Source organism: Dasypus novemcinctus, chromosome 11 (genome assembly GCF_030445035.2).
Source record: "Dasypus novemcinctus isolate mDasNov1 chromosome 11, mDasNov1.1.hap2, whole genome shotgun sequence".
Classification (NCBI taxonomy): domain Eukaryota; kingdom Metazoa; phylum Chordata; class Mammalia; order Cingulata; family Dasypodidae; genus Dasypus; species Dasypus novemcinctus.
In genome coordinates, this window is record NC_080683.1 from 117,960,136 (window position 1) to 117,987,342 (window position 27,207).

The 27,207-nt window shown below is 49.9% G+C and overlaps 1 protein-coding gene across 1 annotated transcript in view; it reads right to left on the reverse strand.

Annotated features, from left to right (window-relative positions):
• Positions 1 to 2,625: 2,625 nt before the first annotated feature.
• NHSL1 (NHS like 1) overlaps positions 2,626 to 27,207 on the reverse strand; it is a 146,019-nt gene continuing 121,437 nt past the window's right edge. The window contains 5 exon segments of the mRNA XM_058307548.2: positions 2,626 to 4,564; positions 8,211 to 8,343; positions 8,837 to 10,325; positions 10,327 to 11,870; positions 22,516 to 22,681. Of these exon segments, the coding sequence (XP_058163531.1) occupies positions 3,859 to 4,564; positions 8,211 to 8,343; positions 8,837 to 10,325; positions 10,327 to 11,870; positions 22,516 to 22,681 (4,038 nt within the window). The 3' untranslated portion in view covers positions 2,626 to 3,858.

The window sequence follows — 27,207 nt, forward strand, 5'->3', positions numbered from 1 at the left end:
TGCTCTCTGTGTCCATTTGCTGCACATTCTGTGTCAACTTGTCTCCCTTTGTTGCGTCATCTTGCACCAGCTCTCTGCAGGCCAGCTTGCCCTCACAAGGAGGCCCCGGGACATGAACCCAGGGACGCCCATATGGTAGGCCACATCTACTTCCCTATCTCCATCAGTTTGACTCCCTAGATGTTTCTGGACCTTCTGAGTCTGCAGAAGCGGCAGTGGCAGCATGGACCCAACAGCCTGGGCAAGGCTGGTGTAGATCCTGCCTACTCTGATGTCCAATCTATGGGCACTGGGGACCAGTGCTGAGACCCCTACGTGTGAGGAGACCAACTGGTTGTTTGACGCAAATGGACATGCTAGGTCGTTCTGTCCTGGAAGGACCCGTGGTTTGTTCAAGGGTAGACACCTGTTCTAGGCAGGCAGTTTCCTCTCCTGCCTACAGGGTCTTCGAGAACATCTGCTCCACCACATAGTTCACCGAATGTATGATCACACGTACCACCCAACCAGGGCACCCACTTTTGAGTGAAGGAGGCGTGGGAACTAGTCCATGGTTGGGGGGTCCACTGGACTTGCCCAGTGCACGCCAGCCCACCTGGAAGCTGTCAGGTGATAAAATGCTGGGATGCCCCCTGGAGCTCTGGGCTGGAGGCACCACCCTGCCAATGGGGCCGCTCCTGGACAGTCTGTACTATCAGGGACCTTGTGTGGTGCTGTGTCCACAGCAGGATATGTGGGCCTGGGGACTGCGGGGCGGGAGCAGCGGCCCCCACCGACCACTCCCGCAGGAAACTACCAAGGCAGTTAGTTCTCCTGTCCCCATGTCTCGGCTCTGCAGGCAGACACCCCGAGCCCAACTTCTGTTTCCCTCTACAGGTGACAGCCCGGGGCCCTTGGAACCACGGCTGCCACGCAGTCCGGACGTGCTCCTGTGACGTCTTCCCAATGCCCTTGTGTGTGCTGTGCAGTCGGCCGGTCCTGTGTGTGCTCTAGCCCTTGCTTGTGGGACAGAGGCTGGCCTGTGCGGAAGGGAGCTCAGAAGGGCTCTGAAAAGCGGTTGTGCCGCTGAACAGCCATTCTAGGGAATTCAGGCCCGTGCTGATTCGAAGGACCCCCTTTCGCCACCCACCGGTAGATCGGCCTGTAGTGCCCCTGCCAGTGTACAACCAGCAACAAGGACTGAAAACACCACGATCCACAGCCGATCACACCAGCCCAGAGCTGTGCCTGTCCTCAGGACGCCCACCCAGAGCTGGGCGCGACGAGATTGGGACGGGAGGTGCCTCCTTTCCTGCCTCCCTGAGGAGAAACAGCAGATTGCGAGTCCTCAGAAATACAGGCAGACCTCAGCCAACGTCAAGGCCATTTCCACCTGTAGACCAAACCATCAGTGGTTTCTCTCCTGCCACGTGGAGAACAGAAGGTGAAAGTGGTTTAAACCCGGTGCTTCTGTGACTTCCGGGCACTGCGGCCTCAGGGTATAAGGAGGTGTCCTCAGCCCTCCTGCCGTTGTTTTTTTTTTTTTTCAGGAGGTACCAGGAATCAAACCCGGACTTTGGACCCGGGAAGCAGGTGCTCAACCACTGAGCTACACCTGCTCCCCCCTCCTGAGGTTTTTAATGGTCCACAAAGAGAAGCAAGCCCCTGTGGGGGAACAAAGAGTCAACGGCGACACCCTGTGTCTCACACCTGCCGCGAGCAGCCCTCCGCCTCTCCACACGCCATCGGCTGAGGGACCGTCCATCTGTGCTCCACATTTTAGTCACAAGTCCTCAGGCCTGGGGGTTGGTTCCATGTGTCTGTTTCTATGGTGCCACCCACAGCAATCATCTGTCCCCTCTCCAGCGGTCCCCCTCCCATAGAGGCCCCATGTTTGCTGCTGCTCTCTGTCCAAGACCGACCTCGGGGTCCAAAAGGCAGGTGACAGGGAGCAAGGGGCACCTATTTACAACAGTTCCATTCCACACGCGTTTAAAACCTGGTGTATTTTGTTAAAAAAAAAATGGGGATTTTGTTTCGGTTTTATGATTACCTTGCGCACCCGTTCTCATCTCTTTTAGGTAGCTAGGGAAATTTTTCATATTCAAAAGCCATCCCACTTTAGGAAAAACTCAGAAGATAAGCTCTGTTTGCCACAAATGATAAAAAAGGCTTTCAGCCTTGGGCTAGTTATGTGGAGAAAAAAAAAAGTGTGGTGTTTTCTTCAGAGAAGGGAAGCAGCCTTCATTCTTTAGGTTTACTTTTCTTGAAAGACCTGCCTAAAACGGAGATCTAATATTTTACTATATAACTGACTTGACCTCTGTGGTCCAACTTTTAGATGATATTTTCATACCAAAAAAAATGACAATTGGGAGCTGCATTTTATTTAGGCAAAGAAAGAATTACGGTATTGTCATTGCAGGTCCTTCAAATGAAGAAAACAAGATTCAGCTTTTTCTGAACAAAAAAGCAGTTTAAGTAGGAGGAAGTTGGAGGGGGGTGGGGAGTGATAAGCATGTTACGTTACAGTAAATTACACACTTTTTTCCTCACGTTCGAAGATGTGGAAATTCTAACTGGAGAAGATGACAAGGTAATTAGCAAAATCAATTATTTATAAAAATATGAAAACACAAACCCAAATGATGCAAAAGGTCTTTTTAATCTAGAAACTCATTTCCCAGGGCTAATTAATAGTCAAGCCCTGCCAATTTTGATCAGTTTATTTGACTAACAAGAGCTATCCAGCATTTTCATCAAATTAAGATAATATATAATAGTTTTGATAAACCCTTCTAAATTAGGACGCGATCCTGCAGGCAAAGGAAAAATATCCATTAATTTTTCTTTGGTGTAACCAAAAGTATATCCAAAAGTTAGCAAATGTTGATCTCTCAAGTAATAAGAAATTGCCAAATGGGACTTTAAATTCTGGTTAAAAAACAACAAAACAACAAAAACAGCTGTAAAAGGAACAGTTTCACCCACAATTCTGTAGTGCAAGTTTTCATATTGAAGTTTGAAAAATAATTTTATTTAATAAGCAGGAAACAAATTCCAGCAGTGTATCATCTCCTCTTGTCCCCTTCCCAGCCTTCTGCTTGCACACACCAGCGCTTACCTCCTCAAGGAAGGTCTCGGCTGCTCTTCCCGGAGGAAATGCACTTACAAACCCCCCTCATTTCCAAAACTCGGGCCAGTTGCATAGGGTTGCATCCACGTGGCTGCAAAGCAGCAGGCACCACTCACCACGTTGCCATTTCCACAGGTTTGTTATTTTTACAAAAAAGAAACAAAGCCTTTTTCCCCCCAGAAAAAAAGTACCTGAACTACCTGGTCACACAGCCCTTCCCAGCTTCCCTGTGTTGGCCGAGCCCTCGTAAAAGCACACTCGTGTACACACGCCCGTGTTCTGTGCCGGAAGAGCCAGCAAATCTCCCCTTCTTGCTAGAAGCCGCTCACTAACGCCCATAAGCTTAATACTCTTAAAGCAATCGCTGCCGAGTCTAGAAGACTCCACTGCTCTCCCCAGCCTAACTCCAACTGTCCCCATGTCTGTACATGCTGTGTATTTTTATTTTTAATAAAAAGTGTTCCCAAAATGCGCATGCCCGCGCACACCCCATGTACACACACACACACACACACACACACACACAGCATTTAGCAAAATCATCTTCCCTGGGAAGCACTTTCAGAAGTTAAACTTCTACTTGCTTTGAAGCCACAGGGCGAGTGCCGGGTGACCCCCCGTGCCTGCGGCAGGTGGCAGCCCCGGGCCACTGCCCAGATGCCGAGCAGGCCCGCGAGGGGCTTCCTAGAGGGGCGCTTGGCTCACCCGCCCCGCGAGAGCTGGGAGATTGGCGCCCTGGTCCCCTAGCCCTCTTCCCTCGGGGGACCTGCCCGCTGTTCAGACAGCTCCCTGTGCCCGGGGCCAGGGGCCTGGGAGCCCGGGGGGGCTGTGGGCCCCTCGCCACCGGGCAGCCCTCCCTGCTGTGCCCCGGGCCCCGTCAGGCCGCCTGCCCTGGCCGAGCCCGAGGCCCGGCGAGCCCTGGCGTCGCCGGGCTCCGGGGCCTCGCCCTCGCCCTCCGAGATGACCGTCATGGGGCTGCTGTGGATGCGGTTCCGCACGCTGTACCTGCTGCTGGCGGCCGAGGGCGGTGTGCGGCTGCGGCCGGGCCGCGGCCCCGAGAAGGACAGGCTGCGGGGCATCAGGCCCTCGTTCCTGGCCCACTCCTCCTGCGCCCTCCTGGTCCTCCCCGGGGAGCGGCTGGCCGGGCTCTCGGGCGCGTCGGGGCAGGGCTCGGGCCGGGCCCTGTGCACCCGCGGGTCGGTGCTCCTGAGCACCTCGGCCGCCGACATGCGGGCGCCGGCGTCCGACCGGCTGCCCTTCCGCAGCAGCAGCGCTTTGAAGCTGTCGCTGCTCGTGCTGCTTTTCCGGAGGCTTCTCTGGATGGACCCCACTTGCTTCGGGGACGTCAGGCCGGGGGCGACGGCGGTGGGCGTCACCGGGGGCGAGGGGGAGTGGTTTCGGGTGTGGTCGTCGTCGGAGTCTTTCCGGCCGAGGACTTTCCTTTTGGATCTGAGGGGGACAGAGGTGAGGACAGCGGTGAGTCCCAGGTCCCCTGCTCCTCCTACCGCACGGCCAGGCCACCGGCAGCTTAAGGTGTAGCCAGACACACACGTGAGAGGGGCGACCGTGGTGTCACCAAGTCCCCGGCCCAGCTACCGCTGCTGGCACTCACGGCCACCCTTCTTTCATCTCCACCCCCACTGTGTCACTTTGAAACAAACCTCAGGCATCATCTTCAATTATTTTGGATACTACCCTTCCCAAAGTTTCTGCTAATGGCCCTTTTTCCCGAGGCTCTCCTTTATCGGACGGCCCCCGGGGAGGTTTCTTGGCACTGACCCTCCTCTCTTTTCTCCAGCACTTGAACAGGCCTAACAGACAAGCCAGCTCCAGAAGAGCCCCCATAAGTTTATCTAGAGCATTCCCCACCCCAGGCTCTAGACCAACCCAGCCGCTCTACGTTCATTCTCAGTCACTGGGGAGTTTGACTGAAAACCAGTCTTCCTGGCTCTTGTGGGACCACGAGTGAACTTCTGGACATCAAGTTTTCTAGAAAACAAGGGGGGCCTTCTGAGCCAGGGCCTACTCCACAGCTGGCTGCAGAGACCCTCCAACTGATCACAAAAACGTGGGGGTTCGGCTGGGCCCTGAGAGGGGAGGGACGGAGGAGGGAGCGGAAAGGGTCAGTGTTTCCCACGGCTGGAAAACAGACACTCGTGCGGGGAGCCCAGCGGCCCCTCGCCGGTCTTCAGCTCAACAACGCGGCGAGGGTGCCCCATTTGGGCCGGGCAGTGGACCTTGCTGTAAGCAAGCTTGACACGGCTGGGAAAAGAAGGACGTGGGCACAGCTCCTTTCCTGCCATCACATTCTAGAATACGCAGCAAGGAAAGGTTGACAGTGTGGTTTCCATGCAGGCACACCCATGCGTGAGAGCTGGATGTGAGCCTGGCCAACTTCCAGGTGCGTGGCCTTGGGCAGGGGCCTCACCGTGTGGTGCCTCGGTTGCCAGGCCTGTACAGTGGGCGTGGTGAGAGCAGCCTCGTGAGCTCGGGATAAAAGACAGTCTCTGGAGTCACACAGACCTGGGCTAAAGCCCTCTGCTAAGGCTCCTTGCTGTGCGGCCGTGGGCACCCCAAATGCCCTGACCTCGCTTCCTAGCTGGAGAAGGGGACACAATGCTTAGCTCACGGCTTATCAATGAAGATGAAAGCTGGACAGGGTCAGGCCTACGGTGGGGTCTGAACGTGAACTTGAATGCCATTTAGGGAGCTCTAAACCCTCTGCCTGCTGTGGGGTCAGGCTTCAGTGCTGTTTAGCTTGATTTTTTTAATTGTGTTTTTCAGCCACTGAGCTACACCGGCTCCACTTTAGTGCCGTTTGGGAACTGCCTGCACCTCTCGGCACAGGGTGGGTGGCTGCAGGCTGGTGGCCCCGGGCTTGGTGTTCTCGGCAGCGTCTCACGTTTCCAGCCTAAAGGAGCCACCATATCAGAGGACAGCAAGCAGAATGGACCCGGCTGAAGGGGGCAGAGCTGGCACGGCACCCACGAGGGGCGGGCCTGGCCCTGTGGGTGGCGGGCTTTGGCTCGGTGGTCCTGCCCCGCGTCCCCAAGAGCAGCCCTCCGGTGAGAGTCAAGGACCAACTGGCAAAGCCACAGGAAGAATAAAACGCCGGGAGCTTAGAGCTGGACAGGACTTTAGAGAGGGTCTAGCATGGTCCTCCGGCTACAGAAAGGTAACAGGAGCTGGCCACAGTCACAGGCGCGAGCGCGCGCACCCGGACATGGCACCTTTCCAGAGCCCACGTGGCCACGTCGCTCGACAGATCTCTCCTCTGCAGTGGCTCTGCTCGCCTCGTCCTTTTAGGTACTGGTTTGTGGCACACATTTTGTTGGGATTTTTAATGGTCAGACTACAGGGACAGCCACAAACAAGCCCCTACTACGTATAATAAAGCTGGGTCTTCTAACAGTAGATTTAGAATGGATTTAGGAGGCAGGATTTCATAAAAGCAGTGCTGCTTCTCAAGAGCAGGTGCCCCTAAAATGAGAATTAAATCTAAATGTACAAAGGCATGTGCTCTCTCTCTCTGTAAACGAGATGGCTATAAAAAGTGCACTTAAATAGTTAACACTGGCTGAAAAACTAATTACTTCAATAAATATAAAAACTTCACACCTCAACTGGGTGTTCTGCATTTTCCATCTGGCTTTAAATCTGAAGTGAATTAATTTGCATTATAAAACTCGAATGTTGCCTTTCAATTTAGCGATTATTTTAAATGATGAGCTGAGCTGCTGGAGGACATGAAAATGAAGACCCCCCCCCCCCCAATATCACAGACTTCGAGGGGCTTCTCCTGGATCCTACCCATCTATGAGGGGCTAACGCGGGACCTGGCCTGGCTCCTGGCCTGTCCTCGCCCGACGCCCCTGCAGCTCGCCTGGTGTCACTTGTATGGGGCACATGCTGAAGAAGAACGCACACTGGTGGTTTCTGGGTTGGCAGGGGATGTGACTCTTTAGGGGGTGAAGCCACCCATTTCTCAGTGCCTTAAGAAGGCTGCCAAAATAAAATGCAGAAGAGACCTTTGGCATTATTTTGGGGGCAAAGCACATAGCAATTTGGTTCACAAGAGTTGGGTTTCCTCTCTGGGACAAGTACTCAGCCCATAGAGCACCGGGAGAGCACAGGCCTTCTCTGCGGGTTGCTCTTATAAATACACACGTCTGTCTAACCAGCACTCCGTGTATTCCATGCTAAATGAAAGCCTGCCTCTTGGAAGGACTTCCTAACCGTTCAATTCCAGGAGGTTTCTTTAATCCAGAAAGTACTGCCTGGGCGCTTAAAGTGGGAAACAACATCTATGCAAATGTCAAGAGATGCCACCAAAGTTGATTTCAGAGGACGCATTTTTCATTTCCCTGTTCTAAGAAATAATTGGATAGCTAACTACCTTTTCATTTTGAAGGAGATCAAAGGAAGCAGCTGGAAAATGTTTATCAGTATTGTGGTTTAAAGTAGTAAGGAGTTGCACTCTTATGATCTTAGTTTTTATAGTGACACTGCGGTGGGAGCATTCAGCTGTTTACACCCAGAAAAATGGTGCCATAAATGAAACTTTAGCATGAAATCACTCTTAAAGCTCACTGTATGAAAAAAAGTATACCAGGCAGGTAGTTTGAAAATTTCAGCCGTTTTTGTTAAGCCTGGCCACTTCTGACACCTGTAGAGGGCGCTAGCAGCATAGAGCAACACACATTTTAATCCTTTCGCTCTAGCTTAGAGATGTGCTTTTAGTGAGACATTAAAAGTGGCCAAGGCAAGTGCACTATAAAGCCCTGCTTTATCTGTAAAATTTAAAAATGAAATAAGACATTTGGTAGAGCCGGGCTCTGCATACCTCAGCTTGGTAAATACTTTTGTCATGTGCCTATCAGGAGGCATCACGTTTGCGCCTTTGTCCCCAGTGTCATCACAAAAAAACCAGTGCAACAAAGGCAACTGGAGACAGAAAAGGGATAAAAATAGAAAAACACATTTAAAACCCAACAGGACAGTGAATGAATCACGCCTGGGTGACAGAAGAAACCTCAAGGCAAACGGAGAAACCATCTGGAACGGGGGAATTACGAGACGGATCAAAGTCCGGTACCTGTGAATAGCTGCAAAGAGGTCCTCCGTGGTCCTGGGCCGGCTGGGGGTCATCGCCTCCTCGCTCCCTTCGTCCCTGAGGGAGTCGCCGGCCTCGGGGGAAGACCCCGCTGTGCCCGTCTCCAGCACGGCAGCTGCAGGGACACCGGGCAAACCACACCCGGGGGCGTGAGCTGCCGTCTTCAGCCGAGCGCCCCAGGTCCCCTTTCCTGCCTTTGCAGAGGTGAGGACCACCACGAGATGCGGGGGGGCTGAGCCTGATGTCCTACGTGGAGAACACCAGCCCCGTCGCCCACGCACCTGCTTCTCCACTCAAGTCGGCTCGGCTCCTGCATCTTGCCGTGCCGCTCCTCTGCAGCTCAGCGGGGAGATGGCACGTTGCTATTTCATACCCAGCATCCTGCAGGACAGCCCCCTCCACCCCGGTTGTTTTTTTTTCTGTTCTTGGCACTTTATTAAATGCCAAGTTGGCAAGCTGCGGCGTGAGCAGCACAGGACGCCTGCGAGCGGCTGGCCTGAACGTGCCTCTAACCTGCTCTCCCGGCTTCCCACGTGGGGCCCGTCACCTGCAGGGTTTTCTCAGCTTGCATTCGGGAAGACGCCCCCAAGACAGCAAAGGACACTTACCCCGTCCGCCCTCGGGGTCCAGGTATCCGTCCATGCGGCCCCCGTCATCCGAGCCGCCTTCCTCCAGTGCGCCTGGCTCCCCCCGCTCGGGGGCTCGCACAGCATCGGGTGGCACCATGGGCACGCAGGCGGCTGCCGTGCCCAGAGACGCAGCAGCTTTGGCAGCTCCTGCCCCAAGCACCGGGCAACCGCCGGAGTCGGGCTCATGGGAATCGGTCCTGGCTGTGGCAGTCTCTCTGGCGTCTTCCCTGGTAGGGCTCGGCTGGGTGACAAAGGCTCCGTGGCTGTCCTCTGCCTGCTGCGCCCGGCAATCTCTCTGTGGAGGTGGCACCACCAGGAACAGTTTGGGCTTCTTGGATATAGGAGGTGGTTTCCTGCTGGCTGGTGAGCTGGGCTGCTCGGGGACCGGCGCCTCTGTCCCCGTCCCTGCGGAGGCCCCGGCAGGCCGCCCGTGCCTGCAGCTCTGCGGGCCGTCGCGCTCGGCTGCCCCGGCACGGTGACCCTGAGTCGGGCTCCGCGCGGGAGCCGGGAGCAAGCCGCTGGCGGAGGCTTTCGGGCTTTGACTCTCCATGTCATTGATGCTATTTGTAGATTTCAGGAGAGCAGATGGCTTTAAACGATACTGTGGAACGCCGGGAGCTGGGTTTTCCTGAGCTATTCTTTCCGGTAAAAGTGCTCCCTCGGTCCCTGAGTTCTTTTTCACGGGCCTCAACTGGACCATCTGTAATGCTTCCGTGGTGATCAGGGGCATGGGGCGGCTCGGGCCGTCCTCCCTGGCGGCAGGCGGCTGAAAGGCATTGCAGGAGGCGCGCGGCTGGCGGGATGGTGCGCAAGGCCCGGTGTCGGTGTCGTGCATCCACTTGGGGTCAAGAGGAGGGGCAGGGGGAGGCAGGAGGGAGGGTGAGAACGGTGGAGGCGACGGCAAGGGCGCAGGAGGCTCCCGGACGTCGGGGCTCAGGGCCATGGGGGGAGGAGGGAAGTAGGGGTCAGTGGGGGGGCAGAAGGCACTCAGGACTTCGGGGGGCGGAGGGGGGAAAACGGGAGAACGCGGCAGAGGGCCGGCGTCGGAGGACTCCGCCAGCGGGGGAGGGGGTGGCAGAGCAGATTTGTCAGTGGGCCCCGGGGCTGGCGGGGCGGGGGCGGCCGGCTTCCTCAGCGTCCCGCTTCCTTCCGTGGAAGTACTGGAAGAGAGTGACGTGGAGGAGGAGGAGACGGACAGGGAGGATATCAGGGAGGACTTTCTCTCTGGCACCCTGGGCTTGGTCCTCCCCTTCCCGTTGGCTGGTGACGTCGACCTTAAGGACACAGGCACGGGGGTGAGCGCCGTGGGCGTGTTGGACTGGCTGGAGTACCCACTGGACGGGGACGTGACCCGGGGCGGCTTCTCGGGGGAGGTGATCTTTGGCTTGACCGAGTCGCCGCCCGGCCCCTGCGGCTCCGCGGCCCCGGAGCCGTCGGGGACGTGGCGGGCGGCCCCGTGGCGGGGGGGGCGGCGCGCCGCCGGCCGGGCACAAGGCGGCGGGGGGGCCGGGGTCCTCCTGCAGGCACGCGTAGTCGACGTAGTAGCCCCAGGAGTCGGCGTACTCGGAGCGGACGCTGCTGGCGTCGCTCGGCGTGGCCGCCCCGAGGGAGCGCGCCGCGGGGGTGGCGGCCGAGGCCAGGCTGCTGCCCGCGCTGGCCGTGCTCTGGCTGCGGGAGCGCGGCGGCCAGGGCTCGTCGCAGTCGCTGCAGGGCCGCGGCGAGGGCGAGCGGCCGTCGGGGGCCTGCAGGCCCAGGCGCAGCGACTGCTGCAGCGACGCCAGGAGGCTCTCGCTCAGCACCTGCCCGCCCGCGCCCTTGGCGGGGGCCCGCGGCAGCGAGTCGGTCCGCGAGGGGGGCCGGGGCGGCTTCCTGGCCTTCTTTAGGGAGATGTTGCGCGAGACGGGTTTCTCGTGGCAGTCGGGCCGGTCCCCTCGGGTTTTCTGGGCTCTTCCATCAAAAACGTTGACCACGCTGTGCCGGGGGGGCCCGAAGCCGTCGGCGCCACCGCACGGATCCCCGGAGCCCAGCGCCGCGGCCCCGGGCGCGTAGCAGCCGTCGGGGTCCCCCGAGTGCAGGGAGCCCGCGTCCTCCCTGCTGGACGCCAGGTCGAGACTGCAGCTGCTGCCGGGACTCGTGGGGGACGCGTGTCCGGGCGCCGAGGTCCGGTACTCCCAGGGCCTGGGGCTGCCGTGCCCTCTGCCCCCCGAATAGCCCGACTCGCCCGGGCCATCGGCGTGGGGCGGCGCGCCGGGGACGCTCAGGCTGTGTCTGCAGGCGAAGGCGGCGGCGCGGGGCCCGTTCTCGCGGCCCGCCGCGGGGGAGCTGCCGGCCGGGGACGCGTCCTTCCCCGGGGGTCTGGCCACCAGGGCGTCTCGGGGCTTCCGCCTGGCGAGGGAGGCGCAGCCGGCGGGGTGGCCGAGGGGCCGCCCCGGGCTCGGCGCCGTGTGAATGAGAACGAGCTCGGAGGCGGCGGGGAGCCTGGCGTTGGCCAGGACGCGCGTGGAGTAGGTGGCGTGCGGGGACACCAGGCACGCGGGCCCCGCGCTGTCCCCCTCCGGGCACCGCAGCTCCTCGCACGCTGGCCTCCGGGGCGCCCCGGCCCACGAGGCCCCTCGGAAGTGGCCCGGGTCCCCCTCTCGGGGAGCGTGGCCCCCCGGGAAGGGGAAAGGGCCGCCCGCCGCCTCCGCAGGGCCCGGGGCCTGGGTGGGGGCCCTCGTCCCGGGCCGGGGCAGGCTGTGGAAGCCGGCGTCGTCGTGGAGGCGGGAGGGGACGACGACGCCCGCCGAGTCGCTCAGCACCGACATGTTCCCGGAGGAGCCCGGGAAGTGGCTCATCTGGGCCGCGATGCCGTGCCCCCTCTGCGCCCGGATCCTTCGCATGGAAGGGGGTACAACTTTCACGTCCTCCGTCTGGCAGCTCGAGTCCCTGGTTCCCGAGCGCCTCCCGAGGGTGGCGGAGCCCTCGAGGGCGCCCGTGGAGGGGCCGCCGGCGTCCTCCCTGCCGGCGCCCGCCGCTGGAGACAAAGCAGAAAGAGGGCTGTCACCTAAAAGAAAGGCCCTCACCTCTGCCCCCACCCCCTGCGGATGTGCTGGGGAAAAAATGCTACTTTTCTGTCTGATCTGCTGCCCGCATTGAAATGAAGTGAAAACCTTTATTAATGAGGTCAGGCCCTCTTAGTATGTATTTCAAATCCTCCTGTGAGATCCAGGCTGCTAGGCGGTCTGCGGGGTGCACTTTCCACAAAGCCTGTCAGTGGGATGGCAGGGTAGCCTCTCACCCACCAGGCCAGGCGCCGCACCCTCAGCCCGACTGCACCAAAAATCTGTCAAACAGTGACTTTCTTTCCCAAAGGCAGGTGAGCAGAGCCGTCCAGCACTTGGGCCACAGAGGTGGTACTGATGACGGAGATTGGTGCAAAGCAGTGCTAATTACATTTTATGTAAGAAGGAACATCCAAGAAAGAGAAAAATGATTTACAGGGCCATCTGTGTTCTAAACATTTCATTCTCCATCTTAAGCCATGATCTGTCTGTCAGCGACATCTGAAATTCAAATACAATCTGTTGTGTTCTGGTGGGGGAAAGCAGTGGGAACCGAGCCAGGGAACATCTCCTTAAATTATGGTTATTTGTTTCTTGGAGCTTTACAACCAGAGAGGAGTATGTCAAAAAACTGAAGCACAAAGAAGGGCTGACAGAGAGGAAGATGGACAAAAAGAGACATGATGTGTAGATCACCATCAAGAGGGAGTGGAGGTGGCTGAAGCAATTAAGCTCCTCCCTCCAACATCGGAGATCCCAGGTTCGGTGCCTCCTAACAGATACAGCAAGTGCAAACAACGAGTGGGTGGGGAGAAATAAATAAGATTTCAGGCTACCCAGGAAAGAACAGACACTTGGGAGAAAAAAAATCGTGAAGCCAAAAACTTAACCGAAGTGTCCTGGGAAAAAGAAAAATCAACCTGTAAATAGTAATGATTAGGACCAATGAAGCCTTTAAACACAGCAGCGAAATCAGCATTCTGTGCTGTTTTCATCAAACAAGGCCCCTGAGGATCTCGAGCATGGCCACTGCTGAGCAAGGCTAGTTGAGCCCCCACCCGCAGCCCCGTGCCCCCAGGTGAGGGTGCTGACAGTGCAGGGGTCTCTGGGAACTGCCCCCTGCACCCCTCACACGCATGGCACATGCCCCTGCCTGGATAAGGGCCTTGCGTTCACCCAAGAGTAAAGGGTGTTACTGAAAGGGTGGCTGTGCATTTGCACTGATGGAGAGCTGTCACGACATCAAGCCCTCTCCTCCAAGGCGACAGTGGCAGTCCTTTTATAAGTGGGTCTTTACACGCCTCCTCTCTGCTACCCTACCCGAACACACCCCCACCCACCCGAGAGGTTTTCTCATCAGCAAAATGGCAGGAGCAGCAGAAAAAGCCACTTGGAGGACAGAAAAACAAAAGGTGTAAGTTTTAGCCATTTGCTTTCTCAGGAAATGGGAGCCTGACTTATGTGGGTGTATTGGTTTGTCCCAGCGAAATCCCAAGGATAATTTATTCCATTCAACAATGGGTTTTAATTTCCTCCCCTCCAAAACTGTTTTGTTTTGTTTTTTTGCATAGGTCAGTGGTAGATTTTTAACTGTCTTTAAGTGCCATACAGAAACTCCTGAGTTTTTCAGATAACAATTCTGAGTGTGAAAACCATTCTAAGGACCAAACCATTTCTTCACGGTGTGCGGCTGACTGTAACTTTCTGTGATGGCTGGGCTAATGTGTCAGCTCGGCCAGGGAATTGTGCCCAGTTGTCTGGCCAGGCAAGCACCGGGCTAACTGTAATACAAGGGCATTTATGGGCTTTAGTTGTCAGTGAGTTTACTGCATAGATGGCTGATCACATCTACAATGACCAGGGACACTGCCATCAGCAATGAGTGATGCTTCATCCAATCAGGTGAATGCCTTAAAAGGGAGAATTTCCCAGCTCGTCTCTGGACAGCCAACATCTCCTAGAAATTCATCAAGGACCATCAAGGGACTTTCATCAGAGCCCCTAGTTTGCAGCCTGCCTGGGGAACCACGGTCACATGAGAGTCTTATAAATCTCTTGCTATTTACAGATATATCCTGTTGATTCTGTTTCCCAAAAGAACCCTAATACACTTTTCTATTAAAGTAACATGTTTCTAAAGACCTTTAAAAATATATGAAAATAACTCCTATTTAATTTATCACAGGAACCACCAAAATTCTATTCCCCAAACAGATCCTCCCATCTTTTCATAGTACAAAAGGATTCATAATATCACAGCACGCAGATGACTGCTGTATTGATCAGAGTTAAAGAACAGCAGAGAGAGCAAAGAAGAGAACGACAGACAAATGTAGGCCACTAAGGGGCTGCTGGAAATATGGATGGGCTTTGTCAGATTTTAAAGTATTTGTGTGAAGAAACAATTGTGTATAATTTTTTTTCTTGTTCTTATTATGCTATACTACAAGGGATTCCCCAGTTTTAAAAATACATGTAATTAAGAATGATAGAAATCTACAAGTTAGTTTATTTCAGCAATAGTATATGAATTTAAAATTCTTGTCAGGTCTTCAGTAATGATCTTAGTACTATCAGAAATTACTCAAAATACCACTCTAGGGATTCCTTAAGTGAGACTTTTTCTGCTTGGGGAATATGGATGGGAAGGAGTTTCAGGAGTACACAGACTTAATTATTTTACAACAAAATAATTCTGATTTAAAAAAATGAAACTTCACAACATGATGTTCAAATATATTTCTACGTAGTTTTTTATTAGATTTATGGGGGAAAAATGGAGGATTTGGCCCATTCAAGCAATTGTAAATATAGTTCAGTAAGTGTGCTTTGGAAGCAAAAGGTAAATATCATCCTTGATTTTAAAGCATTTTTTGTTGGCTGGTCTCTGAAATCTATTAATTAAGGGTGTTGAAGTGAGAGAACTGGATGTGGAAGCACTTCTGTTTGGCTAGACTTTTTTTTTTTTTTCTTTTTAAAATCCAAAGCACTTGGCACTTTAGGGAGTATCTAGTAGACAGGTGTGCAAGTTTCCTAATGGGTGCCTTTCTTTCAGATACTATTTCCTTTTTTTTAAATCTAATTTGTTTGACTCAGTCATACTTTCTGATGCATTATATATACAAGACTAATTTTTAAAGAAAACATGAAGTGTCTATTTTTGCTAATCATTACTTAGGTAATACAAAGCTTTCAAACCAGAGTCCTTGAAAGAATGAAATCCTGGGAGAAAAAGCAAAGTCAACCAGAGGTTTCCAAATAAACAGAGCAGATTTATGGCCATTGCTAAGTGAAGCGGTATTCAAATGTTATTTTCCCTCATTCTATCCACCAGTCCTCCAGGTAACCTATCTATAAAAGTGGTGTCACCCTCCAGTTGTCTGATTTCCTAACTTGCTCTAGCTTGGACGCAGCTGCCTCTGTTGACCTCCTGCTGGGTCCACAGTCTGCCACTGATGTGTGTTGGTGCATGTCTGGTGACATGGCAAAAGCTACTATCTTTTCCTCCAGCATCAACGGGGGTGCCACGTCACATGCAAAAGAGAAAAGAATGTGGGCTCTGTGGACCGATCATTGATCTAAAAATTATTAAAATTGTGGAAGATATGATTTACCTCGCTGGTCAGAACATTCCAGTAAGGTGAAAGCAGCAGCTACATTATTTGCTATGTGGTGGTGCTGAAAGTGATGAAGGTTCATGATGCTCGGGTTTTAGAATTCATTTTATGTAAGTACCTAGAATATTCACAAACCCTACCTGTTTGGGTTGGAAGGCCACTTGAAGGGCAGCCTACCATCAACCTGCTGACTTCCAAAGGGCCTCAACTGCCTATCCTTAACAGCCAGTCCCTTTTGGTTAAGGCACATCTCCTGAAAGACCAGTTAGATAAGAGAGGTTGGAGGGAAGCAGACTTGGCCCAGTGGTTAGGGCGTCCGTCTACCACATGGGAGGTCCACGGTTCAAACCCCGGGCCTCCTTGACCTGTGTGGAGCTGGCCATGCGCAGTGTTATGCGCGCAAGGAGTGCCGTGCCACACAGGGGTGTCCCCCGCGTAGGGGAGCCCCACGTGCAAGGAGTGCACCCTGTAAGGAGAGCCTCCCAGCACGAAAGAAAGTGCAGCCTGCCCAGGAATGGCACCGCATGCATGGAGAGCTGACACAACAAGATGACGCAACAAAAAGAAACACAGATTCCTATACTGCTGACAACAATAGAAGCAGATAAAGAAGAACACGCAGCAAATAGACACAGAGAACAGACAACTAGGGTGGGGGCGGAGGGGGGGAACGGGAAGGGGAGAGAAATAAATAATCTTTAAAAAAAGAAAAAAAGGTTGGAGAGCAGATGTAGCTCAAGCGGTTGAGCACCTGCTTCCCACGTACAAGGTACCAGGTTTGATCCCTGGTACCTCCAAAAAACCAACTCTGCTTGGGGAGTGGATGTGGCTCAGTGGTTGAGCACCTACTTCCCATGTACAATCCCCAGTATCTCCTAAAAAAAAATGAACAGAAGAAAAAGAAAACGAAATGTCACTGAAAGCTGTAAGAAGCTAATCCATTCAGCATCTACTGAACATACCGGTTTCTCACATTAGGTGTCCCCCTAGGAAAAGAAAGGAGAGTCTGGAGGCATGGGACACAGCCAGGTATAAGGCTCCACATGTGTCAAAGGCCCAGGTGAGGGGAAAGCGCTGGGGGCCTTGGCAGCCAGAGGCCGGCTCGCTAGAGGCGGGGCGTGAGCCCAAGGCAGGCTTCCTCGGGGCGCCGGCCACCCCCCGGCCTCCAGCGAGCCCGTGGAGCGACGTCGAGCACCTGCGGGCCATCGGAGCCACAGGGCAGCCCAGGCAGGGGACAGAGCCTCGGGGCAGAGCAGTGCACCGGGAGCTGGATGGCGGCCAGCGCAGGTAGAGGAGAGTGCGTCCGACTCCCCACGCAAGCCTTCCCGGTGGGGTGCTGGGGAGGGGAAACCCACGAGCGCAGCGTGGAAGCTGCAGTGCCACCTCCAGGTGCCGTGACCGCCCTTTGGACTAAAAGGCTAAGCGGCAAATTCTAGAGTCTAGCCTGCCTTCCAAAGTAAATAAAATTGTGACCATTGGTAAGCTGTGGTGGGAACATGGCAGGACGAAAGGCAAGAAAATTGGCTTTTCCACTGGATACTCTTGTGTGCAGCTGGGCTTTCCTTCCAGGGACACGTTTACAGAAATTAGCTTTAGGCAGTATTGGGAACGATTCCCGTTTAAGGATGCCTTTCCCTCAGATACATAAACAAAGGGCTAACAGCGCACAAATCGCCGCCATCGATACCAAGGACTAGTTTAAAAGGAGTAATTATGTCCACCAGGAAGGCCTGTCTTCAAAGCCCATTTTTCATGCCATTAAAAAAAAAGTTTCCTCAATAAAAATGTTCAAAGACTGAAAAAAAAAAGTTTAAAAAAAAGTAAATAAAAACACACCAGGTGAAAAGGAAGAAAGTCCCCTGGCTGGCCAAGAGGCAAATTTCAAGGTAGGCAGCGCTAGGGTGGGAAGGTGTTGGCAGCAGTACCTGTCACGTGTAGAAATTCCTTTAACCTTCACACAAGCCTGCCTGGGAGCATCCAGAGCATACACACCCCCCCCTCCCCGGGCTTTTCACAGGAGGAAACGATCAGAGAGGAGGGGTGGTCCCCTGAGAGCGGCCGGCAGAGTTGGGACCCCCTCGTGCCACTGCCTCTGCCCAAAGGGCCCCTTACAGAGCGAGGGGGGCTAGTTGACAGAAGCGAAGGGAAGACAGAAAATGGAGACGAGTCATGACCTAAGCCACCCTCTCCAGCCAAAAACATTCTTTTTTTTGCTGCGTTATTATCCTAGGCTGAAAAAGTACCGAATGGAAAAGCCATGGATCTGTTTCCCTGCAAGCCCCTGAAGGCAACCTCCTACCTATCGTTCTGACATTTACTGATAATCCAGCCCATTGTTGGTCTGATGACAAAGTGCCACCCATATGATAACCAGTGAAATCCCTCTCCTTCCTGTGAAGTCCTGGGAAACCTGAGGTCTAAGGAAAAATGAAGTTAATTGTGGCAAGACCCAATGTTCAAGGTACACAGAGACGATGACAACATCAATTTCTGTCATCCTACTTAACAGTTTTCACAGAAGTTCTTCCCCAAATTCAAGATATCATCTGCATGGGTGTTACGATTGGCACCCAATGCCTGATTCAGGAAAGAAACGACCTGTGGAGCACCCCACGGCTATCAGAATGTATCGACTTCAGGAGCGTTGCAATGAGGTTATGAGCACAGTAATGCCAGGCAGCGGGCAAGGGCAGCAGAATACAGTTCTGATGAGCCATACCTAGCTCCTTCTGTATGTTGTCAGGGACTCCTGTAATAGTCTTTCTCCTTTTGACTTTCTTCGGTCGTCTTACCAGAGTGTCTGTGTAAATTAGAGACCGCCGAAGGCTGGCCTGGCGATCGAAATTCTCCCCTAATGGAGAGTAGTAGAACAAGCAAAGCAATGTTACTTTCAAGCAAGCTGACACCATGCACTTTCTTCCAGAAGCTCGACGTAAAACGATAAGAAGGTATTAATAATGATGTTAGCCAGTCACATGATGATGAATGCCGAAGGGCAGAAAGGGAAGGAAAGCACATTATCATCATAAGGCTGTTTTCCGGTTGCTGCGTGTGTGTCCTTCCACAGGAAGAACCTTGCTCTGAATTTCAAATGAGTCGGGGGAGCAAGTGCAACTTTCCTATTGATACACTGGAAAGGTGATTCTGTGCTTCTTAAAAACCAGAACATTCCAGAAGAGTTCCACACAGGTCCTCTGGTTCCTGGAATCGCTCTTACATCGGTGTCTATGCCGTGATGGCGCTGGATGAGTTTTGTTCATCTGGCCATCACACTGAGCCTAATCTATAGAGTCTTATCCTTTGTGATGGACAAACGACTCGATCAAGAGCTCTTAGATAAGGAGCTTTTCCTTTCTATCAAGGAGGCTGACAATTTGGAAAACTGTAGTCATTTTTATGATGTGAAAACCCTCTACAATGGAAAATAACGAGCCTTATAATGATAAAATACTTGCATCACAATGAGTCCCACTAGCACGCTGCTGGTAAAGCTCAACAGCTTCTTTCTGCCCCAGGATTCCTGCTGGAAGTTGATCTTAATTCAGACATTTCAGGTGATGTCACCATCATCCCCGGGACAGCACGTCCACAGGAGGTTTTTCTTTCTGGAGTGTAAGCATGTGTGATTAACACACCATGGGAAACCATGAAGTAAGTAAAAGTTTATAACAGTCTCAGTTGCTTAGCAGCTTTAAATTACTTGCCAGTGTAACTCACAAAGGGTTTAAGCATCGATCTTTTCAATGGTCACATTACTCTCCTCAAAATGAGAAAAAAAAGACATATTTACCCATGAATCACATGCTTCTGTCATTCTTACATAGTAAAAGCATACAAACGTGCACCCTTCCTAGCCGTATCGGCAGGCATTGAAAGTGGGTGTGCTGCGGCTGAGGAAGCTTCCATTTAAATTAATAGGAATAAATTGCAATAGAACGTTATGTAGTCAAAACCGAGGAGAAAAGACATTTCCCCAACTAAGGAATCACCTTACATGAATGCTTACAAACTTGCAAATGCTGGCAGATGAGCTCCTAGTGGAAAAGAGGAGAAATGACTGAGAGGAGACCCCAAAGCACCAGGAGGCGCCATCGCTGGGATGAAGGAGCCACCAGGTGCTGGAGCAAAATGGCCTGAGAGGGGCAAATCACAACTCTAGGGTATGGTCCTCTCGTTCTCTGAGCAGAGGAAGAAACATTTCCCCTTGTCAAAGACATTTCAGGAGGGGCAAAACATTAACGGAAAGTCGCATTAGTTTTCAGCTTGGTTCCTAAATCTAAACAAAAGATTAAAAGCAGCCAAGCAACAGGGTGTTTAGAAGCATGGTAAGAGGGTCCACTAAGGGACAAACTTCCTTTCTTGCACATGACCTCAGTGGACTGCGCACCTGCCGGGCTCTCCATTTCTCGAGGGAAGGGAATCATGTCATGATCCACATACCTTAGAGTCCCATCTGGAACTCGGCTCGATGACCAGAGCAAAGCGGTTATTCAATAAATATCTGTTGAATCAAGAGGAATAAAATCCCTCCTTTTCACTGAAAAAATGGCATCCCTAGTCATGAGTACTCTTTAGAACTAAACTTAGCTGGCTCGAACATCAGTACAAAGCCAGCGTGTAAAAACTGTTCAAGGATACTTGCTGTATTTATCTTCTGCGTGGTAGATTTATAAAACAAACTTCCATGGACATGCGTTTTATTGTACGCACATTTTTCTCCTCAACCCTTAGGATGCACTGAGTCCCACAGGACTATAACTACAGGGATTAAATCCATTTTCAAGATGGCAGCTCACTGCGCGGCTGTTCCATCCACACCTGTCGGGTTTCCCTCTCACTGGGAGATGACAGTTACTGGCATTTTTCTCTGCTGAACCTTACCGAAAATAAACTAGAGGGTCAATGCCCACCCAAAATAAATGAACATATGACAAGTCCTTACAGGAAACTACCTTTTAATCTCAAAAATCTTTTAGGGCTTTAAAAATGTCTTATTTAAAGAGGGGGAAGCTGTATAACCTCTGTTAGTTCAACCAGCAAAACGGACATTTTTATACGTAATGCTTCTTTATATCAGAATGATTAGAAGAATGACTCCCTTTAAGAAATACCTGTGTGTGTGTGTGCAAATACATAGGTGCAGAAAAGATGTAACTGGATATTATACATAATTTCAATATTTCTGCAAAATGGGAACTACTCCATTAAAAGTAAGTTGTCCTTTGATAGAATTCATGGTGCTCCTTCTTGACTGTCATTAGCTTTCCCCTGTACAGCATTTTAAAGGCCTCCTTTGAAACTCTACCTAATGTGGATCCATCTGTTTCAAGTGATTCACATATAGTGAGTCATCAAACAGGAGTGAATTAAAGCTCAAAGAAGAGGCACCATCTTCTGTTGTGACAATGTATATTACTGCAAAAAACCCTTTATTCTTGAAACTCTAGTTACTCTATTTTAAATTCCCTGATCTTACGATAATGCATTTTATCCTAATTCCATTAAGCATTGCCACATTTCATAGCACAATCTTCTCATCTTGCAATATGAGCCTTGAGGCATTTAATCATACATAATGTAATTACATTTCTGCTGCATTCAATCGATCAAATAACGTAATTTAATTTTCTCACAGGAAATATATGCCCATGTATTTAATCTAGCAATAAAAATCATACTTTGTTCTGTGACACAGCTACATACAATATTTAAAATTGTGACCTACGTGTATGAAAAACACATTCAGAAAGATCAATAAAAGTATTTGCAAAGAAAATAGATTAAAATGCCATCTGTTCCTGTAAGAGTTAAGTAAAATAAACGTGGAAAATGAACATGGAATTTAAAATAACCCATGCACTCATTTGTTACATTTCTGTGTAATTCAAAATGGAGCTTCAAATGTAAGTTTTCAAACATTCTGTAAGGTTTCTTAAGAACCTTCAATAACTAGCAAAATGTTATTTGCACCTTCGTGTTCCCCAGTGCTGGCAGAAAGCTTTCCAGCAGCAGCCAGGAACTGCAGCCTCCGAAACAGAGCAAGAATTCTGAGTTTTCATTCTAGTTTCGGGTCGGTTTAAGTTCTAAACCTATGGGCCATCCTTTGTATGGGCTGGTCATGAACGAGGATGACCAGTAGCCTCTCTCTTGCGCATACATTCTAATGTTTGAGGCTGCCAACACTTCTTTCGTGTTCTGCACAGTGCCCTAACCACTCACCTAAGCTCTTTGCTGGTTAGAGAGGTGGTAAGTAGGTACATTATGGTATATTCTAAGGTTGTCAAAAATCATCTTGGAGCTTTAAAGACTTTTGTTATTTGTCACCTGACTTACCACAGATGATCAAGGCTAGAGCCTGATTCCTAAAGAACCTGAATTTCAAGACTGGCAGTTAGTATTCACATTCCCACTTACCATATTCTAAATATTTTATATTCAGAATGAATGGCTCTTCATTTGAAGATTTAAATTCAATTTTGCCATCCTATTAAGATTTTTTAAAACCATGTTTTTATCATTATTAGTAGTACTTGATATTTTTATTTCAAGTAATTTTTCTCCTTAGGGAAAAAGAAGATAAAAGCTATTATTCAGAAATACCACATCACTATTGGTGTCTTCACTTTTATAAATATTAATTAAGATAACTCTTTGGGAGGGAAACAGAAAACCACATTTAGAATATGTTCCTATATAACCAAAATCTCTTTAACGAGCAATTTAATTTAAAAAGTGAGATCTTGAGATGAACGGGTGAGCCATCAAATTCTTTGACACCAACCTTTAGCAATTCCACCTTCCGATCCATATGCGATATATATTTTACATGCGCACACATATATATGCTTTAGTACTGCCCGCATGAAGCAAGGAGCAGGAAGCCAGAGCACAGCTCTTTACTTCTGACATATAACTGAAATGTTAAGTGCGTATAACAAGCACATAACCTGCAGTCATTCTCCCCAGCACATTCTGAACCTGTCTGTCGAGCAAAGCGTACCAGTTACGTTAATCGGAACCACGTCGGCCTGGACCATTTGGGCTTGCTGGCGCATCTTCTCCTCGGGCGTTGGCAGTGGAAGGGACTTGGTCCAATTCGTCTGAGTATTAAGGTCAGATCTCCCGATGGAAAAAAAACGTTCTTCTTCCGATGAAGAGAGAGAGCACTACAGGGAAAGAAAGGGAAAAGACGCTAGAGTGCAGATAATAGTTGGCAGGCACATTTACAAAGACATGGTTTATTTTTAAAAAATAAGTTAAATGGATTTAAATCAAGCCAAAGCAACTGGTCACACTTAGGAACAGAAGCAATGATTTGCAAAGACAACTGCTTGTTATGTTGACTGAGACCTGCAGTATGTAGGATTCCACTGGACTTGGGCTCTCTGTGAGGACTGCAAAAAGCTTTGCTGACCCCTGAAATCTTATAAGTCCTTCCCCTTTGTCCTATATCCACTGTGGTCAGAAAGCTTATGGATTTAGTCCAACGTCAGAAGCCTAGTGAAGCATCACAGCTACAGCCAACCTTTCCATTTTTATGAAAATTTACTTTTCCTCCAAGTTATTTCTAGCCTCCACCCTATTTCCTTTAGGCTCTGACCTCAAAGAAGAACGTTTCTAAAATGAAATAGCTATTGTTCCACCATTTGTGCACCTTGGAAACCATTTATATGGAAAAAAAAAGTCACTGTGAAATTGTGAGATTCGAAGTAGCTGACTACAGCTCAGCTCTGAGCCTTATCAGAATTCCACGGGATCATTTCTGGCAGTCTGTTTTGATACAGATTAACATTCTAACTGCACAGCTCCTCTTCAGTGCCTTTCTTTCCACACCGCCTTCAAAGGTATGTAAGTGCCAAAGTTGTTTAGACGAGCATTTCACGCTGGACTTCACCGCAACCCACAGCAGCTGCTTCTGTGACAGGGAAATCCTGAGAACTCAAAGAAGAATGCCATGTGCTTAGGGACAACAGCAAAGAAGGGCAGTTGACCTTTGTGGGAGGTAGCAGTTTACAATGCACAATAAATGCATAAGAACTGTCCTTCACGGCTAAAGCATTTAAAGGGAACTATCCTTCAGGAAACAAGGCATTTAAAGAATGTGGAGGAATAAGAGGTCAATGAGCCTTCTCAAAACAAACCCTGTGGAACCAGAACCTGGGTCAATTCAGCACCCCCAGACCTACCCCCATCCATAGACCCCCTCCCTGGAACAAGGGTAATTGCCATCCTGGCTTCAGCATACCAGCTCTGTTTTGCCTGTATTTGAACTTTATTATATAGAGAATCATGCCGTACGTTCTCTTTCGTGATTTAGTTCTCTCACTCAACCACGTGTTTATGAGGAGTCATCAATTTTAAAAGAGCATGTTTTGATGCCTTTCTGGCTTTATTGCAAGTTTCTAAGAGGACAACGGTAAGAAAATTTAAAGGGATGCATTGGTTACAAGACTCATGCATGTAGAAAAACTGTCATCATCGCTTGCTGCTACTAAATTAACATTACTGCAAAAACATCTGTACTTAATCTACATCTCCTAGAGCCCCACAAACCTGAAGAAAACTATCCAAGAGCTAATGAAAATAGGAGAGAGGGCCCTTGCCTATGAGTCCAAAGACCGGGGCTCTATTTGCACTCTACCTTCTACCTTCACAGTCATCATGAAGCATCCCACAGCGTTCCCGAGGATGAGATGACACACATGAAAGCGTCTGTGACCGTTAAATATCGCGGAGGCCAAGGCGGTGGTACTAGGACCTTGACGGTAGAATAGCAAAACCATGAACTGACAAGCACCCACTTTCTTTAACTGCAAGGAGACTACGGATGATCAAACCAAATCAGAGAACTGGATATCTCAATATATTTTTACTTTATATTCCAAAGAAAAATAGAAAGTGGAAGACCTAGTTTCTTTTCTACTTAAGGAAAATGTGAAAATAATATTTTTAATTAAACTGACAAATCAATGTACCCAATTTATAAACTGAGCATACCACTGACGCCTTATTATGATACTAAGTTGTACTATATCTGTTCATGCATGATGGGTTCTGATAAAATTGTTAAAACTTACAAGAATCTTTGAAAGACAGCTTTTGGAGGTGTATCAGCGGCTAAGCCATCCTGACGTAAAGCAATTCTTCACAAGCCTCTTTGCACCTGTGACCCTTAAGTTACGTTGAACTTACAGTACTTTTTGTCTTTTCTACCCTCGTGTGCAGGTATGCCCACCCCACCCCCTCCAGACAGACAAGTAAATTAAAAGTCATTTTATCAGAGAATTTCATGAGTGTGTGTAAAAATTCACATGTAAGGTTTCTTCTCAATCTAGTAAATTCGAAGGTCACTCTGATTTTCTGATATAGTCACATAGAAATGATTTTTCAGGCGGCACTGAAATAGAGCATCAGAGTTTAAAGGGGAAAAAGCAGCCAATCCTAATCAAATTCAAGTTGAAATGCAGGAAAAGTAAAACTTCTGGGTGATGGCAAATACTCCTGCCTCGTCCGGCGGCGAGTTCCTCTGCAGGAGCCATCGCAGGAGCACTGGGCCACCCTTAGTGTCTCAGCAGCCGCTTCGGCCACTGACCTACCCTCTCAGCTGGCTGTTGGCGATGCCAGTGAACCGGCACTGTACAGGCGCCTCCCTGCCGGAGCGGCCCCCAGGGGCTGCTCCCCACGACCGACCGACAGTCCCTTTCCTCAAGCGTTCCCTTCTCTTCCGAGAAAACATCCAGACAAGTAGGGCACGGAGGAGGTTGTATGCAATGTGACTTCAACAGAACCACAGTCTAGTAAAGAAAAACAAAACCCAGGAGGGCGAGACATCCATGACGAAGCTACCAGCTCTCTGGGGGGCTCCGCGCCCGGGCCGGCAGCTCACGGGCTGGGCGGAGCTGCTCCACTTGGGTGGATGTTCTCCCACTCTGGATTACGGCCTTAGCCTCCTAAGGGGTCTCCAGGCTCCTGCTCCGCTGACCACCCTCTCCCCGCCTTCCCCTTGACAGTCTAGTCTCAACACCGCAACCAGAGGGATCCTTCAAAGATGCAAGTCCCAGCAGGTCACAAGCCCTTCGTAACCTCCTGCTCTTCTCTCCCTGAGCTCACCTCCGACTAGTCACCCCTTTTTGATTCAGCTCCAGCAACCCCAAACTCCCCTGCCTCAGGGCCTTTGCACTTTCTACTCCCAATACCTGAAGGGCTCTTCTCTGAAGACACTCACACAGGTAGTGTGACCTCTTTCCCTCCAGGTGTCTACTGGAGAAGCCCCTCCAGGTGGAGTCTCACCTGTTCACCATCTCTAAAATCTCAACTCCTCCCCTACATTCTAACTCATCCTTCAGCCATGCTTTCTTTCTTTTTCTTTTTTAAACAAATCACTTTTACTGATACATATTAATAAAGCATACAATCCATCCAAAGTGTCCAGTCAATGGTATTTGGCATAATCACACAGTTGTGCATTCATCCCATCAATCATTATTAGAGCATATCCATTATTTTGATAAACAAAAACAAAAATTCATCATCTCTCAATCGCTCTCAGTTTCCCCTGCTGTATATAACTGCTATTTCTGGCTATTCTTGTACACTATTTATTTTAAAGCAGTTTTAATGACATATAGTCACACACCATGCAATCTATCCAAAGTGTAAAATCGATGGCTTTAGTATAATTACAATGTTGTATATTCATCACCACAAAAAGTTTTAGAACAATTTTATTACTCCAGAAAGGAAACCACCAAAACCCTTGGCAGTTACCTCTCAATCCCTCTATCCTTCCCTGGCCCTATATAACCACTAATCTAATTTCATCTTTATAAATTGATATATATTTACATTTTATATAATAGGAATCATATAATATGCAGTATTCTTTGTATGATTTTTTTTCACTCAACATAATGTGTTCTCTTTGATATTAACATCTTGTAACATTGGTATACTTTTGTTCAGTTTCAAGGAAAATCAGTCTTATATATGCAATATTACCCATATGCAGATTTTACATTTAGTTTACTATGTTATATAGTCCCACCTTACATTCTGTAGCTTTCCTTTTAGTAATTTACATGACCTTAGACTTTCCCTTTCAACTGCTGACATACCCCTATAATAGCACTGCTAATTACAAATATAATATTATGTTGTGCATTCCACCTTTTCTCTTCATTTCCAAAGATTAACACACATCCTTTTTACTACTTCTGTACAAATTAACCCTCAGCTTTCCATTCTCTAACCTCATTCTACTTTCTGGTGACCCATATTTAAGATGATTTCCTCCTCAGATTGCTCAATATAGTGTACAGAAACACTGATGTTTAGTTGTTGACCTTGTATACTGCCACTTTGTTAAACCCGTTTACTAGCTCAAAAAGCTTTGTCGTAGACATTTCATCCACGAATAGTGTTTTACTTCCTCTTTTCCTATTTGGAAGCCTTTTTTTTTTTCCCGTCTAATTGTTCTAGCTAGAACTTCTAGCACAGGGTTGACTAATAGGGGTGACAGTGGGCATCCTTGTTTTGTACCTTATCTTAAACGGAAAGCTTTCAACCTTTCCCCACGGAGTATGATGTTGGATGTGGGTTTATCAAATATGACCTCTATCATATTGAGGAATTGTCCCTCTATTCCTATCTTTCAAAGTGTTTTTATCAAGAAAGGATACTGGATTTTGTTAAA